The 20,761-nt window shown below is 35.2% G+C and overlaps 1 protein-coding gene across 1 annotated transcript; it reads right to left on the bottom strand.

Moving 5' to 3' along the window:
* Positions 1–189: 189 nt before the first annotated feature.
* Positions 190–20,722, bottom strand: LOC135688450 (nonsense-mediated mRNA decay factor SMG8). The gene is made up of 19 exons (XM_065205305.2): positions 20,569–20,722; positions 17,350–17,455; positions 16,649–16,675; positions 15,865–15,987; positions 15,213–15,296; positions 14,677–14,744; positions 14,284–14,395; positions 13,869–13,904; positions 13,541–13,623; positions 12,814–12,947; positions 10,912–11,111; positions 9,687–9,820; positions 9,024–9,111; positions 8,239–8,328; positions 7,431–7,496; positions 5,829–5,978; positions 3,693–3,798; positions 1,431–2,304; positions 190–688 (listed from the first exon to the last, which is right to left on the bottom strand). The coding sequence occupies exons 1-19, from the start codon at positions 20,643–20,645 to the stop codon at positions 283–285; spliced, it is 2,964 nt and encodes a 987-aa protein (XP_065061377.2). The 5' UTR covers positions 20,646–20,722; the 3' UTR covers positions 190–282.
* Between the last annotated feature and the right edge of the window lie 39 nt (positions 20,723–20,761).

Genomic DNA, 20,761 nt, shown 5'->3' with positions numbered 1-20,761 from the left:
CAATCCTATTATCTGAATGCTTGACATAGATGACTTTTCAATCTATATGTGGCCTAACATGCACACAGGTAAAGAAGAATCCTAGGGAAGTGTGATTGTCCTCTGTCTGGTTATTTACATGACAAAAAAGGAATTTCTCTTCACTGGCTTACTTTCTTAAAATAGCAAATACTAACAATAAAATACCAATTTGCTGTAAATAAATTTGATGTTAAACGCTTTGCGAAAAAAGTGATACAAATCACAGGCATTTCTAACTGTTAAATATCTTGAAGATGCATTTTATAGGCAGTAGTTATACATATCTTTTAACAGTCTGAAAGCTGGTAAACTCTGGGCATCATGAGGTGGTAAGTAAGGCCCACTTTCATCCATGTAAACATACGGGAACTTAAGCACACAAAAGCTATTCCTCGGTAAACATACACCGTTCTTTGAGCCAAGAGAGAAGACTGGAGCCGAGCTGTCTTCACCAGGTTGCACTCTGGGATTGATTCGGATACCAACACATGAATCTGGCGTAACGATGTACGAACGTGACAGCTGGGCAAGGTGCAACGGTTTTGCAGCCCGACACGGGCATGGAAAGTACATGGGCATATCGTACTGTAAAAGCTTCGAGGCCGTATCTCTTAGGTGACCTGTTGTTGACGCTTTGGCAATCCTGTCTGGGCTTGAGCAGAAAAACCTATAACAACAGGTTTAAATATATTTCCCATCAAGGCAAACGACACTGCCTGCTAGCGATCAAAATTACGAACAAGGGAACACATGAAAATTCTTGCACATCAATTAAGCACACTCGATGCTAACAACTCAGCAGCACATCTTCATATTTCTTTGTCACATCTTTTTGTCACATCTTTTTGACACATCTGTCACATCGTCATGACTTTTAAACCTGGACCTCTTGGTTGCCCCGGGAGTATTGTTTCTACATTATCATTAAACCCAATTTTGTTTGCAAAACACAACATTATTTTGATTAGTTCGAAAAATGACCACAAACAAAACAGTTAATGGAAGCTAGCAAAGGACAACGTGAGTTAGTGTAAGCAGTGCTTCAAAGAGGGGAGACATGTTCTACCTTTCAAAAAAAGGTAGAGACGGGAAACAATACATGAAACTTATCAGTGACTGCATTAGCTCAATCAGATCCCGTACATTGCTTAAACTTGGATCGCAAGAAAAAGTAATATAATCATTGTAAATAAGGAGCAAAACTCTTCAAGTTTAGGGTCTTCAGTCATACATAAATAAAACAAAATAAATAAAATGAGCCATAACGATAGTGTACACTAAAGCATCATCACGCTGCTCCGCAGAGAGTGTCAAAGGCGCACTTCTGTAAATGAAAGCTTCCTCGATTTTTAGCGGGATCAGTACTATAATTCAAATATATCGTCAACAATAACAATTAAGCAACATACCTGTGGCCTCTCGGACATTCATACTCTATTCCAATATACGCTTTGATGATATTCTGTCTGTTTTTATCCTCCTTTCCACCTTTTTGTGGTTTTGTTGGCGTCGATACCTTTGCAAGCGGCTCGTTAGTATCTTTCTTTTCAATTTCCTTTGCAAGCGATCTTAACTTCTTTACAGTCTGGAATATAGGAAGATGTACCCCGGGTCCACTTGTACTTGTACCACGACTTTTGCTCACTTCACCTGGCGCAGGCCATTGCTCTTCACCGCCATCTTTGATAACGCTTCCAGCCTCCTTCTGCATCATTGCTGTAGCACTGTCACTGATCTTTATCTCCCATGGCAACAAGAAATTATTACCCGAGAAAAATCCATGCTGCTCAATGCCTTTTTGTGGGTTATAGAGCGATGCAGAGCCAAGACAAAGCAAATTCCACGAAGAAAACAACGGCAATAGACCTGGAGGGCTGTCCTCTGAAATCATCGTTTCTGTATACTCAGTGAAGGATATCCTTCGGCCTAGGCTACCTGTTGTATTGACAGTTGACAGTTCAGTAGATTGACGATTATCTGCCTTGGGTACAGAACGCCCTTCGTTATGCTGTGCGGAGTATACACTAACTATATCATCCTTGATTTCCATATCCGTTAGCTCAGCAGTGAACTGAAAGCCAATACTTAGGCCAGTCTGTGTAGGGTCGTTTATGCTAGGCTCGCTGTATGGTATTGTGTCCTTGTTTGATAACGTAAATGCTACTGAAGTTGCAATATTCTGTGACATCTGTCCGCCTTCTTGAGCACCGGTCTCTTGCTTCAGTAAGTCAGAGGTTTGTGAGCTTTCATGCCCTGCCAATTCTCCGTACCCTCCCTGTTTCTCTGGAGAAATTTAAAAAAAACAATGATAGATTATATCGATGAATACTCCTGACGTATCGACGAATATCGATGAAAACAAATTGATAAAGCTGCATGGTAACTAGCCTGCGTGCGAACTCTACTGTTTCCAACTCGGCCCCAATGTTTCCTTTTTCCTACCTTTCCGTTGAATGAATTTTTAATTCAACTCAACGTAAAGGTAGCAAAAAGGAAACAGAGGAGGCGAGGCAACATGGCAATTTGCTCTTTTCAAAGCAGCCTTCCGCTTTTATTCAGGAACTGGATCGAAAAATTGGTTACTTTAACCTTCTTTCAATGTTACTTTAATCTTCTTAGTCTTCTTTAAATCTTTTTGAATATTCAATTAATAACAAATGTTACCTTCAACATACTAATGTATTATGCAGCTGGGATGTCTGAAAACCACGCTTCAAGAACCTGAATCATGACATCCAGCAAAGGTTTATCGCAGCGACAAAAACCAAGTGTGGATTTAAACTCAATATTGATCTACTTAAGAAATGTTACTTATTTTCACCAGTTCTCTAAGCTATCTGTCTGAAACGCCTGTGCTTTTCTATAACTTTACGTAAATGGTTTACGAATCCAAGTATCTTATTAACAACGACCAGCAGCTGGGGCTCTCTCCACAATGAATAAATACTGAGAATTTGCTACTTTTTAACATTAAAACGTATATGTATTCAAAGTAAGAGACAGCATTCCGTTGAGAAAAGACTCTTATAAAACTTTTCCACAATCATCGTTGGGATATAACATGTGTTCTTGTTTTATACAATATTTCTTTGAAAAACATTCTGATTAAATTCAACAGATTCGCGTCCCCAGGATAGACGGAATACGTTCAACATTAATTTTACTTTCTGGGTCTTGAATAGACAAAAAATAACATTCAATTAACGCTTAATTACACACACCAATTTGAGTTACAAAAACATAGTAGTTTTGTCAAGTTAAACCAGAATGACTAAACCCCCCCTCCCCCCTCCTCCAATGTTCAGCCATGTTTGTACCTCTCAGGAAGGAACACATGTCTAAATGTTTGCAACTAGCCATAGGCCAGCCAGAGAATCATGAGCAATTTTCAGATTTCAATCCAGGTATGATATTCCGATAAATTATATTTTGTAAGGAAGAGTTAAATAGCAAGAATGAGGAGATGAGGATATTTACATCTTTCTTGGCAGAAGATTTTTCAATCTTGATCATGGCAAAAGAAAAATACCAGTCGTTTCTATGGCCATTTCGGTCATCTTTCCCTCTATCCAATCTAAAACTTTTCTCCAATTAGAGAAAAAAATCTATTTGACTCTCCTTTTTGTGAAAATCAGAAAAGCTATAACTGTCGAAGAGATAAATGTAGCTACCTTTTGCAATTGCGGCTTCGTCCATTTCGTGTGTAGGTAGTCTCAAATGAACAAGATATGAGCAGCACTTCCTCTCGAGTTCTTGGTAGAATTCGTAGTTTGCGACCTTAAAGTAAAAAACTACCTTTTAATAAGGAGGATTAAAGTAGCTTTCTTCTATGTTCCTTTTCTCGGCAGGCCCTTAGGTAACAAAATAAAAAAATTAATTGTTTTTAGCTTAGAGTTTGGCATCCTCAACTGCACTATCAGTAGCAAGAGGTAAGATTGTTAGTCCCTGCCCTGTTCTTAACCTGGAGGACAGTTGTTCTGTATTGTTATGGATTCTTTCCTGAAGCAATTTCGATGTGGTTGCCACTGCCACCTAGGCAACAAGGGGGCAACATATTAAGAAGACACCCTCCTTTCTGATTCGTGATCAAAAGGAAGAAGTAAAGAGAGTCACTCAGTACAGCAATACGGCATAGGGTAAGGAATTGTACAAGAAAGGAAGACAGGGATGGATACTATCTCATCTTGATTTAATTCAGGGTATAGTTAGGTGCTGCAAGAATGAATAAATAGTTGAACAAAATAATCTGTTCTGTAAGTTTTTGTTTCTGCTATAATAAGGCGACTTGACAATATCTTGCAGTAAGATGAAATAAAAAATACACAAAATTTATAAAATAAAGCACTGAAGTTGAAGTACTATATTTAAAAGAGGCTTGACTAACATACAATTTGCTGTATAAAAAATCACTTGACCAAACACATACGCGTTGGAAAGACAGCCACCCACTTTAAAATCTCTCTTAAGTTAATGATAGGTTTGAGATTCATCCCCCTCCTCCACTTTCACGCCCTTCCCACTACATTTTCATATTTTGCAACTGTACATTAAAGAATCATGATGTATTTGACATTGCAAGTGGCCAGTATCTTTTTTTAATAGCCAGAACCTGTTTCGATAACACAGTCTTACAACAGGATACTTTTAAAGCATATATCTTGCCAATCCTTGTCAAGTTACTGTAATTATTTGGTGAAAATCCATCTTTTTAGAAGTTTATTGTCGAGACTTGATCAAACAAAAGGCCGTATTACACTTAATCCAAGCAAATTATCAGGAATAAAAAAGACTTCAGACAAAATCTGTTTTAGGCATTCTGAATTGAATCCTTTCAGCTACACAGATTCATTTCAAGCCACATGAATAATTCACGTGAAATACAAACTGAAGTATTAAAAGAACTTTTACAGTACTTTCTCGTTAAAACTTGAAAGGAGATATTGCGAAACACCATTTTTGGTGTCGCAATAACAGATTTGGACAGAGGCACCACGAAGTTTTGCAATTTTCTTCTATTTTTGGTTGTTATCGGTATTTGCAATAAAAAAGGTTGGTCCGATCTCTGAATCAGCTGGTTTAGTAAGGAGAAAGGTTTAGTAAAAATAGCACGAACTTAAAAAGAAATTGATAATTATTTATAGAAAAGACATGCACTTCAAATTCAATTTCACTATCTCATTGATCAAAATGTCTGTTTAAATATAAGGAAAACTGTTGCTTCCAAGTCTGCCATACGGTGCAAAATTTCATACAAACAGAAACCAGCTGCGAGAAGGCGAAACCTGGACTTTAAAGAACACAAGGAGCATTAAAGTTCTTTGCTATTCTAGAGCTCTAAACTAAATTTATCTGCTTTCACATCAGCAAGAACAATGATTCTCTGTTCTTCAGAGTAAGCCACTCTTTGGTGCTTCTGCTCTTGAGAATTTCAAAAACTTTTTGACGAATACCTGAAACATTTTGTTAAAATATTCCTAAACCTTTTGAAACAGTCCCTTAGGAGAGCGAACCTAGTTGTTCTGTCAATCAATCAACTCTCTTGTCGTAAGTCTGTTGATGCGAGATGCATTGTTTTGTAAGGAATGGAGTGAGGAAACATGAATTGTAAGAGACCAGGGAATAACCCCATTTAGCGATCGGCAGCACTTAAAGAGACGGCAACAAAATTGGCAAAAGCTCTAGCAATCTTCAGTGAGAGCTGCCAGCAAAAGGTTTCCTTTCAAAATGAAAAATCAAGAAATAAGAAGGAAGAGGACACAACTCAGACAATATTTCAGCTATACATCTACTAAAGACCAGCACAATACCTTGAGATCAAAGGGATCTTCCCTTGTTCCTTGTATCCGACCACAATTACATGCTGCTACGCTGGTCACTCGACTCGAGTGAGGCTTGCAAGGGATGCCAGCTGAATCATCATGCTGTGACATATCTTTGCCATCAGGAATTCTGTGGAACTGAAGTGATTTTAAGGTCGTAATACAGGATCTTTTGCAAATACACTTTGAAAAATGGTACTTGCCTTGGCCAGTTGCACAGAAAGAAAAAGTAGTTAAAATTAAATGACACGGGGCAAAAGTAAACGAATCAGAGGCGATAATCAAAGGGACATCTACAAGCATGATAAATTTAATTTTAAGCTCTTTTGAGGCCTTTAATTTGCCAAAAGAAAGGAAGTCAATCCATGCAAAATGAAGATTAGGTTGAAAAACGAAAATCGAGTTTGAGGCAAATTTCAAGTTCACATGATACTAAAATTAGCAATTGTGTTAAAGCCACCAACTCAGATATAAATTATTAATACGAGAGTGCGTTAAAATGCACTACTTGTTCGAGAACACGCAGTTTGAAGCAAAGTTTCGATCTTTAAAGGGGCTTAGAAGCGGCAACAATTAAATTTACTCTGTGCTCTATACCGACTATTGCAGTTTTTTAGAGTTACGATAATTGCCTCAATTCCTGTTGATTATGCAAAAAGTTTCATCAACAACGCAAGTAGTTATAAAAGTATTAGATAGAGCTCTGTATGAGAAATAAGATTCAACCATCCCGTGCACTGAGAAGTCTTTCTTTTTAGAGCTATAGTGGCAAAGATAGGAGAGGGAGAAATTTGATCTCTGTGGATCGAAAATTTGTGGAAGTTTATCTTGCATGTCGCAAAAAATTGATAGAGGTAAAAAAGAAATATCTTATAAAAAAGAAACAGATTTATAAAATAACACAGTTGAACAATAAGTAAAGTTTATATAACAGTGGTTTTGCTTCGAAAAAATTAAGCAAGCCCAAATCAAATATGGTGACTACAATATAATGAGCGTGTAGGCCATGACAGGAGATCAAATGTATAATTGGGGTATGGAAATGTCTATACAGACATAAAACAACCCCAAAAACCATTATTTGATTTCTGATTTTGATTTGATTTTTGATTTAATTCAAATTCCACTATATTTCTAAAGAAGCTAGTTAGTTATATAAATTATAAACAAATCAACTAAAGAACGCAACAACAACAACAATACATTAATTAAAAGATCAATCGCAGCAGAATTTTTAAGGAGGAGCCTTCAAAGTAGGTTAACTAACGAGATGAAGGCCCCCCTTTTGTTTCAGCGATCTATATGTTCATCTATAATTATGTCTCGTTGAATTAAATTAAATTACTTTTCGGACTAAACAAGAAATTTTGCAAAGCTCACTGACTGTCAAATAGCTTCTAGAAGATACTTTTTCAAATACTTTTGAATAAGAATTTAGAAGAGGTAGTTCTTATCTCTACAGGTAGATTGTTCCATAATTTTGCCCCCATATATATTGTGTTGATTTCAGACCTTGTTTTCAAGCCTTGTTGATTTTAAGACAAGAAATTTGCAGGTTTGGGAGACAGATAAATTAAATGACGAACTTACCGGATACACACACGGTTGCCCCGTCAAACTCCGTATTTCACACAACTGTCGACCATTCCACCAAATCTAGAATAACGTAATAAAACTTGAATTTAAATATATATTGAAACTCAAAGCCATTTTAAATATGGTATCACCAAAAATATTTTTTAAGATTTTAAAAATAATAAAAGTAATGACAATAAGTAGACCTCAACCAAGGACCTACAGTTACTAAAATTTGAATGTGGACTTAAATAATACAAAAATGGTAGATCTTTCATTATATATATCTTCTTGCTTCAACAGTAAACCTGCTTTTCAAATTACGACAGCAGGTTTATATTCAAAGTTGATTGTTGGATAACATTAAATTGGTAAAACTTAAACTCATAAACGTTTGATTTACACTTCAAATCCACAAACCGTTAACTGCAAAAGAAACACAGCCTGTATTACTTGAAATTTTATTGGGGTTGCATGTTTCTATACAGCTTTCAAGTTTCGCTTCTTTTACATATACAAGTAATATTAACGGCGAGAGAGGTGTCAACAAGGTAACTCAATAACGGGCAGGTGCAGAGGAGACTACTGTCCTTAATTTCATTTGTTTTCATATATCATACCTTTTATTTCAGATGCACTTGCACTGCAAAAGTTAGAATTTTCAGGTGCATGTGACGATATCTAATCTTTGTCACCATGCCACTTAAATACACAAAAAAAAGAAAACTAATTAAGTTCAATCTAAGCTTTATTTAAAAGCTTTCTTTACAAGCAAATTGCTTGTTCTCTGCTCAAATCTTGGGTTTATTTGGAAAAAACAAACCTGGTTGCAGTCTTCTTGAAGCTGTGCTATATAATGTTCGAAAGCCGGTCCTCTCGCATTCAATGTGTAAACGTGTAGCGCTTGACTTAGCTAAAAGAAATTCACCTGATTAACCTTGTTTAACTATACAATTACAATAGAAAAGAGAAATTAAAATACTACACAGACATATTATGCTTCTCTTTATGGAGCTTCAACAGGGGGGAAGCGTGAAAGTAGCACGGAAAAGCGGAAACATATCCTACAAAAGTATATTTCGCTCGACATTCCTCAGATTATGAATGTCAGAAGATAAGCAAAAAATTAACATCCAGATACGGATCGAAAGTAACGTGAGAGAGAACAGCGCGTTTGATTGGCTCTTTGTTGACATATCGCACTTGGTCAAATGGCGCTTTGTTTTTTTTGACCAGGACACAAGTAAAAATTGAGACAAAATTGACATCCTTCTTCCTTTTCGTTTCAATTCCACCTACATTGAAACATTAGGCTTGCGAAAATGAAAAACACTAAACTAACGTCAAATTTATTTCAAAAGAACTTGATCTTTCGTCCTCAACCCATATCGACCCATTCTCTTTATGTATAAGAAAAAGAGCACGATGTCTCGTCTACATTCATTTACTATTTATCAACAATATAAAAATTTTCTATTGTAATAGTTCACTGAAAGCCTTCTAGTAGTGAACGCGCGTAGGATCACCAATGGAAGCCATCTACGGTTTTAAGGTCATTATCAAAATAACTGCCTTGAATAAGAATGACGTAATCTGTAAGAACCATACCTGTTGAAGATGAACGGAGTGAGTATAATGCGACGGTAGGTTGTCAAGATAAGCATTTGTGGCTAGTGGTATGACTTTTCGGCATCGGCTATAAAAAGATTCCTAAGTTAGGGAGCAAGTGTTGAGTCTAGAGGAAGATACCAAGAAATTATTAATTTAGCCAATAAAGTCTTCCCGAATCTATTCCAGTTGAAACAACCCGGGGAAACAAGTCTTTCGTTCTAACGGCTTATATCTTTATGACCCTATACTTCAAACTACATTGAAGTAGCAGATCATTCAGATTGTTTCAAGTGACTAAGTCCAAAACGGAAGGCCATCCCTTGCCGAAAATACAATCACAATACATAAACAAACAACTATTTATTGACCATATTGTGATTATTTTTTATAAGTGTTAGTGAGGCACTCAAACAGACTTGGTGTACCTAGTGGTGACCAAGACAAATTTAAAGTATGATAGAAAAAACCGCGAAAGACATTGCTTAAAGCAAAAAAAGTAATATACTTCCTAAGGCCTTAAATAACTTTGACAAGAAGAGCATTGAAAGACCCGTCCAAAACACAAAATATAGGTTTAACCAAAATAGCATTGAGGCAACATTATTTAATCAACAAGGCACGCCAGAAAAGATGAACATTCCCGGCAAGTATTTCACATACTTTTCTGAAAACTTCCAGTCATAATCAAGCGAAGGAGCCATGTTTGTCACAAGGTTGTTGACATCATTTTCATTTCCAAGAAAAAAATCAAATAAAACCGCACATACTTTATACCAGAGGCTGTCAAGAGGGGCCTGCAGAACAAAAACAAATGAGTTTTCTAAGATACTGAAAAAACGGCAATGGAATGGTTACTATCATGAATTCAGAAAAGAACGGTACATAACCTAGACCAGGCGTTAATAATCTGGTTTTTTAACCTTATTTCGTGGGGTACAAGAACACCCTTAACATAATATAGAAAATTGTTCACACAATTTGAAGACGACATACTAAGCCATATCGAAAAAACAAATAATTTATTAATGGCAAACAAAAACATTTTCTTGGGAATAATTTCAATTAATGAGAACTTAATTGCACCTTAATTTTTAACTTCATAATATAGTCAAAAGTCTGTATTAATCTTGAAAAGTCAAAATATAGTTAAAATATCAAAATGAATAGAATAAAACATATACGGAAAACTGCATGAGGTCAAATACCGAAACAGGGTTCAAAACACTTTTGTTCTAGACAGAGTTCCATTAAAGCGACTGAAATTTAAGGACATAAGCTATCTGGTACTTTGTCATCAAAAATTGATGAGATGGATCAAGACTGACTAATAAATTTTACGATAATATAGTTAGCAAATAAATTCAGTACCAGCATGAAAATATGATAATTTGATTGTTAAAAACACGACGTTTCGAGTTTTTTTAACAATCAAATTATTATATTTTTATTCTGGTACTAAATTTATTTGCTAACTATATTATCGTTATTCTGGATGAAGTACCACACGCAACGTACATATTTAATAAGTTTTTAATTCGGTAAAGATCAAAATATCAAAATAGCAAAATAGCAAAACGTATTTTATAACAATGTCATTATAACAATGTCGCTTCTATTCCAACTTCTATAAAAAGCAAAACAAAACTTCCAATTAAAGACTGAATTTAGCTTCCTAAAAAAGTTACGAGATTAACTGATGCAAAGTGTCGGCATAGGTCAATCATCGAAATCTTTGTTAATTAGGGTAATTTACAAAAACCAGCAAACTCTGACATGGCAAAAACTTTTCATTTCAAATGCGCAGACTGAAAATACGACAAAAAGTAGGGCTAGAATGATAATAATGTCAAAACATAAAAATAATATCATAAAACGTGCACCATACCTCCACGTGAGTTCCCCTACGTCCTTCAACGGGAATATCTCTACTTTCAACGGTCATCATATAGTCGATCTGCTTGTTGACGAAATCTTGGAAAGAAATCTCTTGCGAGTGTGAAAACAAGGAATGATCGCCAGCAGGGGAGTTGGGGGGTTGCGATAAGAAACTCGACTGATTGCCTTTCCCACAAAGTGACCGAATGACTAAAAGGGAATAAATAACCAAATTCTATAAAGATACGAAGAAAATAAAAAAATCCCAGTTCATCAAAATCGCAAGAAATATCATCATAAGCTTGCTTTTTTTTAAAAAATTGTAAGTCGCTCTATCATTGCAAGACTAAGGTTTGATCGGGCAAGACCAGAACAAGAACGGGGTGGCATTGCCCTCAGATGAGAAGTGATAGGTACATTAGGATGTTAAAAGAAAAGGACTCGAAACTGCAAATGCATTATATAGGAAAGATTTGCGAATGTACTTAGAATGATTTGAAAGAATCGGTTCAGCTATGGCTAAAAATTTGATTGACAATGATCATGCAATAACACGTGCTGAAAAAGCATTAGTAACTTAAGGATGATTTTGTCAAATTGCGAAACTTTGGAACACCACTGCAGAATATTGAAAATACCTTTACTTAAATAAGCCTTCTTTCTTTTATAGAGCGAATTATAAAACAGTTTAATAACTAGGCTGCTACCCAGTATAGATTCTTTTAAATGCAATTTAAAAGAAAGTTGAATACACCCGAATTGATTTTCATTCCGCAAATTGAGGGGTTTGCCGTTGGGGAACATGAAACAAGTAATTAGTTACTAATATTAATTAAAATATAGCAAAAACCTAAGTTTTGTTTCAATTTCTAAAATGCCAAGAATTAAGGTTGTTATAGTTAATGTTACGGTAAACGTTTCCTAGATAAAAACATCAATTTTTCGCTTAGTTCACATTCAAGTAGCCGAACTTTCAAGGCATACCATGATTCCAAATTTGAAACTAACAGATATTTTGAAAATGGAAAAAATCCCATGTAAACGAAGGTTTCCATGATTTCTTTATTAAAACTTTTAGTTGAGGTCTGAAAATCTGTTGACCTGTTAAGCTGATTATGGTTGCTTTGCGGTTGTGGTCGCATGTCTCACTTACAATATCGCATCGCACATAAATGTATCTCATGTAAGGCTGTGTTTATTTGACAGGCTTATTGATATTAAAGCTACGAGTGATTTGACCCGGATTACACTGTGGTTTACGAGTGTACCTTGCAAGCGTAATCAGTAAAATCCCGTTTTCTCCGGACTTACAATTCCTCTACATACAGGTACGAAAAAGCTATTTTGTACCCAAGAAACCAATCGAATGGCTCAAAAATTTGCACACGGCCAGGACAGATGTCGGGTAGGCCAAGCGTGTCTCAAAATTTTTGTAGTTGCTCTGGTCCGTCTTTTATAGCCAAATAAAGCTATGAGAAGGAAGAAAAATTGTTTGCCAATTCTTGACAGGGTATAGTTTCAAGGGGAGGAGGAATTTATAAAATTTGAGACAAACTTTGGTAGCTTAGGATCTGCACCTTCTGCTGATATAAGTCCGATTTTTATATCTCAAACGCAAGGGTACAAAATTTGACGTGGTACACTCATTTAAGCAATAAATTTGCCTGGAAAGTATCATTTTACAATATTTGTCAATTATTTTGAAATGGTTGGAATAACCACAATCTTGTGCATCGAATGATGTATAGTTTAATCTGATTCGGTTAATATTTTGGCTTTTAGGGAGAAAAAACCAAATATCGTGTCAAAAACGTTTACCGTAACCTTAAAATGGCCATAGAGAAAAAGGTTGGCCTATTCGTAAAGGCAGCCAACTTTTTTCGAAGAGTAACGAAACTTTTTGTCTACATACCACTTTCAACATTGACTGAATTCTTGAGAAGGCGATTAATGCACCAATGTGCTGGGTCAGAGAAAAGCTTGCACCCCGCTTGGACGTGTACAAATGTTGGATTTGGAGAACTGACGGTAAACAAGGAGCTTGAGCTGAAATATATAGTTTTCAAAATATAAAGCAAGAGTAAAAGAATATGAAAAAATTATCTTATAAGGCAAAGTAATAACCCAGTTGCCTCCATGAAAGATTTAGCTTAGATAATCACCCACTACCGTTTACTGAAAAATGTGCGAGAAAAGTAATTATAGCATGACCGCTGTAACAAACTGGCCTATACTGCTATACCAAAAATCTTCTAGTTGACTGAAAATATATCAAAGATCAACTCCTTGAAACTAATTTTTCACAGGTTCTTGATTTAACGAACTCAAACAATCACGTTAACAAGTTTTATTTTAATGATACTATATATGAAACTTTGTACTGATCACATTCATACATATTTGAGCTAATCCCATCATTTCTCGTCGAGCAGGACTAAATATACTGCTCAAAACAAATCCTCTTTAACCCTGTATCACCAAAATATATTAACCTGCATAACAAATCCTATACAAGGTCTTTTTAGTTCTTTAAATATCTCCTTTGTTCTCCCCTTATACTGCACTCTTAAAGTTCTCATTTCACTAAAAGAGCCTCTATTCTGCATTTAACTGGAACATAGACACCGTTGATATCTCACCTCAAACTACCAAGAAGCCTGTTCTTTTTCAGAATGTAATGAATTTGCTCTTGCAAAGAATGCTGTATTCTGGACAGCGATGTCTAGAAAAAAGAAATGTTTGATAAAACCACCAACAAAAAGAGTCAAAATACCTGTTTTAAAAGTATCATCAGCCAAAATGACTAAAATATAGAGAAAGCAAGCCAGGATTACTTGAAATACAATTTTTTCCTCTTTTATCACGTGTTTCTATACCAGAATTTTGAAAATCAATTCGACTATCAAGGGTAAAAATGTTGCTTATTGAAAGAAATTTTATCTGCGACAAAAAACCAAAAATACTAACCTCATTCGATTTGGATTCTTCTTTCATCCATGGCACCTGTTAAAAAAAAGAAGACCCCGTTGATTAATATCTGATTTAAGAAAGTTATTATGGGTAATTGTCCTCACTATCTTGATTTCAATGCCATTCCTTTATGGCATTCCTATATCTTGTTTTCATTGGATCCTTTCTTCAGTGATAAGTCTTTTAATTTATCAAAACTGATGTAAATCAGGTGATCCTACTTCATATAATATAAACGAAACTTCTGTTTTAACAAACTGTCACAAAAAAGAAACTTATAAAAAACTACAAAAGGCTATTTCACTTTGTAATTATATGATGACACAAATCTGACAAACAAAACCAATAAATGCGAAAAAAGCGTTTATTTTGCAAAGGTTTCGATTCTAATTCAAATAGACTAAAAGGATACCTGGAAAGAGACTATGATTCGTGGAATACATGGTCTACCAGTTGTTTTCCATATTTCAGGAATGCCTTCAATGCTAGATAGCAATCCACATATATGCGGTAGCATGCTGTGCCTAAGGGTAATTTCAACAAAGTTTAAGCATGGGTAAAATATTTCTTTGAGTCATTAACATTATTAATTCTTTCGATTACCCTTGATGATAACCTTTATGAGCAACTTTGATGAGTGCTCAAGAAAATTGCACCTTTGAGTCATAATCTAGCTTTTAGAAAAATTAGACCTAGAATCTCTAAGAAAAGATCCGTAGTTGAACTCTAAAGATGAATCACCCAGAGCAAAAACGTCAGGTGTTCAATGAAGACTCGTTTGATTCTAGATAACACACCGACTCACCTCACAGATGCTAGTAATTTGAACAGTCTAAGATAGCTCAAGTCAAATCTTGGTGTAGGAAAACAGACCTGGAAGTGAATTGAAATGTTATAAAGATGAGCAAAATAAATATCAATTGTAGCAATAGGAAACAAAAGACCTACCAACAATCTGTAAACTTTGTCACAATTAGCAGGCAAAAGCAATGAGGATAAAAACATCAAAACTAATGAATAAATACAGTAAAATGGTCTTCTGATTGTGCACCATAAGTTCATCAAGCCCCTTCTATATTCTTCCTATGGAGTCTGTCTTTCCAATTTACATTGTGTTCCATTAAAAAAAAAATCATAATCGCAATATTTTTAGCTATTAACTGTGGCTTATTTACATTCAATGGCTTAGATTCCTAGAGTTTTGCTTTTTTGCATTAATTAAGGAAACATTATCAACCATTATTTTTGTGTTTGATACATAAACTATTATCACAGTGAGCAAATAATGTATAAAACAGAGACATTCAAGGCAATATAGAAAATGATGGAAGCATAACTTACCAAAACAATGTGGCAAACTGAAAATATGAATAAAAGTGCAGCAAAATATTGGTGCTCTTTTGTCTGCCAATACTGATGTTGGCCCTACAAAAAGAAATATCGAATATAACTACACATACTTGATACCAGAGGCAGTCAAGAGGGGCCTGCAGAACCAAAACAAAATTATTTTCCTTAACAGATATAAAACATACTGAAAAACGGCGATGGAATGGTGACTAAAGTGAATTCCTAGAAAAAGTTTTCACCGTTGAAAATTCTGTCAGAAAAGATCTAAATATCTTGCAAGTCGTAGCAAACACTAATTCAAGAGATAGCAAAGAGATAGGGGTCACATGTTTACAAGACTATCTGCCCTACCCCCTCCCCTCATGAAGGCTGGCCTTTTAAATACTTTTGAAAGATTCTTAAACAATAAAGGAATACACTACCACTTCTAATACTACATTAAATCATTCAGGCTTAAGCATGTTTCAAAATATTTTCTACTTTCAAGGCATTTATACATTAGTGATCCTGGAAAATAAAAAAATGCAAATTTCTTCATTGTGAATTTCTTTTACATCAATTATTTCTGTCTTAGACAACCTGGTTGGTGTCAAAATTTTTTTAAACAACAAAAGAAGGAAAAAGCAAAAAATGCAAAACATACGGTCAGAGAAATATCTCCCTGGATGTGCTTGCATGCTGCAACTAGAACTGAAGGGTCTTCTATTGATGATAATTGTAAATATATTATTCTTTGGGGAACATCATGGTATAGCTTGATTGAAACCTGCAAAACCAAGAATGCTTGATTAGGTAAGTAAAGAAAAATAAATAATTATAATTGGTCAGGAATCCTACAATTGGCAACATATAGCAGCAAATTGCTGTTGGCATTAAAAGACAAATCCTCAAAAAAATATTCTAATTTGTCAGATCCACTTTTCAGATGTTGATACTTTGTCAGAAAAAGTTTACTGAATATATAACAAAGAGTGCCAGTTTGATAGAAAATTTAGTTAAACAGTTGTGATAAACAATCTAATGAAATGCTTCTAGGCAAAAATAACAACAACCTTGAAAATCTTATTGTTTCAGGGCCTCAGAAAATGGAGGGGCCAAGGGGGAGGGTTTTTCTTTAAAAAAATATAGAGCTTCTTTGCAAAATCTTTTGTTATGGGTCTTGGCCCCCAATTTTCAAACTTGCATTGGAGCCTCTGTGTCGATGGAAAACAATTTTATGAAACATATTTCCCAAAGTTTGATCAAATGTTTAAATTTGTCTTCTGAGATTCAAAGATTCGTTAATTTGGCCTGAGTCAGGCATATTTAGTGTATGAAAATAGAAAAAATGATTTAACTGGTTGTAACGTTATGTTTGGTATGTTGTAACTGGGTTTGAGAACACATTTAATGCATTTAGAAAACAAAACTGTGATAGGCATACAAACCTCTGCACAATTTTCAGGACTTCCTTTCTGGAATACAGAAAACACAACAGTTAAAATTCCTACTTAGTAAGGTACAAAATAGAGTACAAAATTGTAAATGTTGCGTTCTATAGTGGTGCATGGCTAGCGATGATTGGAGCAATGCATGTAACATGCCAATATGTAAATTTGAAATACTGAAATAAATCTGAGTACACATAACGAGAAATAGGAGAAGTTGTGTAGCTTATTATTGAGAAATAGGAGAAGTTGTGTGGCTAATTATTGTCTATTGAGAAAAATTTCATTTTGTTCTACTTCAAATAACATAGATAATAGTTCATTGCCTGATTATCGCATTAATCATGAAAATTGCTGTTGCAACTTAAACCGACCCTATTCATAGTTATTAGTGACAAAGGGGCTAGGAAGGCTAACATTTCAGGTTCCATTGGGCAGTTTTCTCCCCATGTGGCAATGATATTTGGGCAAGATTTATTCAAAGCCTACCTAAACGTTTTGCATTGGCTTTGCCCATGATCTTTTTCCACACACTAAATTTAGTACAGCTCTACCTACATGGCATTGGGTGCTATATACAAATCAAGTTCAGGTAGCAACTAACACTTTGCATGAAATACCTTTTGCAAACAGTTACACTTTTTATCAGGCAGATAGAAAAAAGACCCATAAAAAAGTAGATTTGATTAAAAATAGCATACATTTGTGAAGACTTGTTTGCCTATTAGATTGTTGCAGAGAGAATCCTTAGTTTCCAAGTGACAACTTCCAATGATTCCAACAATACAAACTTTGTTATTTTCAAATCTGAAAAATAAAAGCTCAAATTTAAGTATTAAACAATGAAGATAATAATATTTTTGAAATGATTGACCTTTTATTAAAATGATGGCATTTCTAGGGTAATATAAGCAGCTCAAGGTCTTAGAATGCTGTCAACCAATGCTTAACTACCTAAAAATTTAGTTTTTTACTACCAGTCCCATTTGTATGATATTATAAACATTTGTGAAAACATTCTACATGATGTGAGCAAAATGAATACTGAAAAAGTATTTATTATCATTTATTTCACAAAAACAACCACTTCCGCTAAATTTCCAGGCATGAGAAAGTTCCATTTTTCACCGGTTTTACCTAAAAGGTTGCTACCATTAGGTTGTCTTATCTTCATATCTGATACCTTGATAATAGGCAGCACAAGGCAGCACCACAAGAGAGGCATCCTTAGCCAAAATCGTATGTTCATAGAGTTATCTGTTGTTAAGCAGTTGAAAAAATTAAGTTGTTAGAGCAGTATGTTAACATTTACACCAGTTAATTTTAGTAGGCCTAGTTGGCAACTTTTCATTCAAAAACTTGAGCACCGATTGTGTTTGCAAGCCCTTTAAAGCATCACCAAGCATTGGGAAAAGTGTGGGTTCTAAAATAAGTAGAGGGGGGCTAAAACTGAATAGAAAGAGGTTTGACTGGTGATTCATTGATTGATTGATTTTTTGCATTTTTTGCAAAAGTATAGGCCCTGAGATGAGAGGTGCTCGATAGAGCCCAGGCGGCTCCACATATGCCTCAGAAAATTTATGGGCTTGATTGTCCGAGCACCTAGCTGATCATTACATAACTCCTCTTGTTGATTTGTGAATTTGCAAAATTACTTCATAAATATTTAGACAATGTCTTCCCGTGTATCTCTGTAAAACAATAATAAATATATTCATACTCTTTGTTGAAATTGCAAAGTTTTCATGGGCTTTACAAGTCCAAACTAACATTCAGATCACAATGCCATTTTCCACCTGCCTCTTTTCTGTGTTGATTGCATACATTTAAGAAAATATGATAAAAAGACAAAAATAATATAGGAGCTCAGTCAAGTGCCTAACTGAATGGTAGAGCTTGAATAACCAAGCACCTAACTTTTGCTCATTTCAGGGCCTACCCCCTGCTCAGTTGGACAATTATTGCTCATTTAGGCTGGACAAATATTTGCTACCATCTGTGGCAAGCAAAAATCACTGAATCCATACTGGTGCAAAACCATGAAATGTGTACTTTGATATTCATTTTTTTAATTTTGTGACCTTCCCAGTGTCTGCAGAAGCAGAAAAACCAGGTGCACCCTCAACACCAAGGCTGGAGAACATGTGTGGTCTTGGCTATGTGTAGTTGCCATCAAAAGCTCTTTTTCAGCTGCGGTTAGCAAGTAAAAAAATTTGAGCTGTAAGGAACTTTGCTCTAGCTCATATATACATGACTTAGTATTCAATTTATGACATGGTTGACATGGTAGCTTATGTGCAGAGGCAAGATATCCTGACTGCAACATATTGATATCCCTCTAAAGGTTTCAAGCTTTGCCTGACAGGAAAATATATTATTTCAAATTTATCTTTAAACAATTTAAAAGTGAAAAAGCTGAATTTAATTTGCGGTCACAGCCTTTGGTGCATAGAACAGGTCAGGTCTGTGATGCCATGCAGAAAGGCCAAACAATTCTCATTATTCTATGAAGCATAAGGTAATTTCCAAAAAATATGCCATGCGTATAGCCTCCACACTATTTGTTCCAAACAGGCCTGGTGTATAAGAAACCCAACACAGTTTTCTACGGAATTGAAACAGTGTCTTCAGATTTTGAATAACTTGCTGGCCAAAGTTAGAGCTGTTATCAGTCTAGAAGTCTTCAAAAGACTAATTAAACAAATCACAGCCCCTGCTGGGCAAAATGTTGGGTGAAATGTTGGATCGTTTGGCCAGGCCTTTACTTCAATGTAGAGTAAGAACAGGTACAGTAAAGGCTGCAGTGCACATGATTCAAAATTGTCTGTAACCCCAGGATGGGAGAATGCTCATATATTTGATAAACGCAGCAGGTATTCGTCGTTTACCAAAATTTTCCCATTACCAGAGGGTAAGGTTAGCTAAATATGATGGTGGCAAACGTTTGGAGAGATTTGACCCTCGCCCCAATATACGCCTGGTCTATATATCCAAGGTGGGACATATTGCATAGATAGATTATGTATCTCATTGATACCATACTTAATACAGATATATATATATATATATATATATATATATATATATATATATATATATATATATATATATATATATATATATATATATATATATACATATTTCTAGACATTGCTATAATGCTTGTTGGTAATTTGATAGTTGTTAAATAAGGACTTATTATTACATATATTGCGTTGCTGGTATGCTAGTTGCTATTAATTAGCTTTTTGTATTTGTTTATGATTAAGCTTGACATGTTTCACAGACCTGTCAACTCTCCGGGCTATGCCAGGAGACTCCAGGTGTTGCTTGCTTTCTCCCGGTCTCCCCGTTTTTTATGATTTTCTCTGTGTTTTTCTTTGTCTTTCAGCAGAGGTTTTCTTATAACAAAAATGACTGAAATGACTTTCCTCGTGATAAAGTATTTTGTTCATGTTTACAAATTAACGAAAATGTTAAAAGCCATAGGAAGACCCTGCTCAGGATAATTGTTGTCATTAACTGTTTGTCCAACATGACATTTTTGACAGGTATGTTGTTTATTAAGTCCAAAAATTCCAGGGACCTCCCTGTTTTTGGCCAAATCTCCTTGTTTTTCTCAACGAAAAATCAGAAATCTCCAGGTTTTGACAATTTAAGGTTGACAGGTCTGGTTTCAATTTTAAATAAAGTAGGAAAAATTATCTTAGCACATGGAAACATTGCTTGTGAGAACATCCCCAAACCTGTTTAAATCTAATGAAAACGTATGTTGGTCCTAAGAAAGGTTTTTATGAATAAGAACAAACCAGTTTGATATGGCCTAAACTCGCGAACAGAAATTCTTGTGTAAACTCGTGTAGAAAAGTTCTTTGGAATGGCTAAAAATTTTGATCTTTGGCAAGGTATAAATTAATCACCTTTCTGAATCCTTTATTCTCTCTTTAATGAAATTATCATCTAGAACTTTCGCAGAGTTTTGTGCTTTCCGCTGCATCTTGGTCCAATACCACTACAACATGTGACCTTTGCCGCCATTAATGTTTTGAGGTGGATGAACGGGCTCGTTCTGTATTCTGTTTTGATTGGTTCAATTAAGGAACAGAGACTGGG

Source organism: Rhopilema esculentum, chromosome 19, assembly GCF_057945365.1.
Source record: "Rhopilema esculentum isolate cy_ngs chromosome 19, ASM5794536v1, whole genome shotgun sequence".
NCBI lineage: Eukaryota > Metazoa > Cnidaria > Scyphozoa > Rhizostomeae > Rhizostomatidae > Rhopilema > Rhopilema esculentum.
The sequence above is the reverse complement of the archived record's forward strand: the minus strand, read 5'-3'. Positions and strand labels throughout refer to the sequence as shown.

Coding starts and splice junctions, on each gene's coding strand:
- LOC135688450 (XM_065205305.2), bottom strand. CDS start 20,645: ATGCAGCGGAAAGCACAAAACTCTGCGAAAGTTCTAGATGATAATTTC. Junction 3,799..5,828: donor AAGATCCCTTTGATCTCAAG/GTATTGTGCTGG, acceptor TTTTACTTTAAG/GTCGCAAACTACGAATTCTA. Junction 2,305..3,692: donor CGAAGCCGCAATTGCAAAAG/GTAGCTACATTT, acceptor AAATTTCTCCAG/AGAAACAGGGAGGGTACGGA.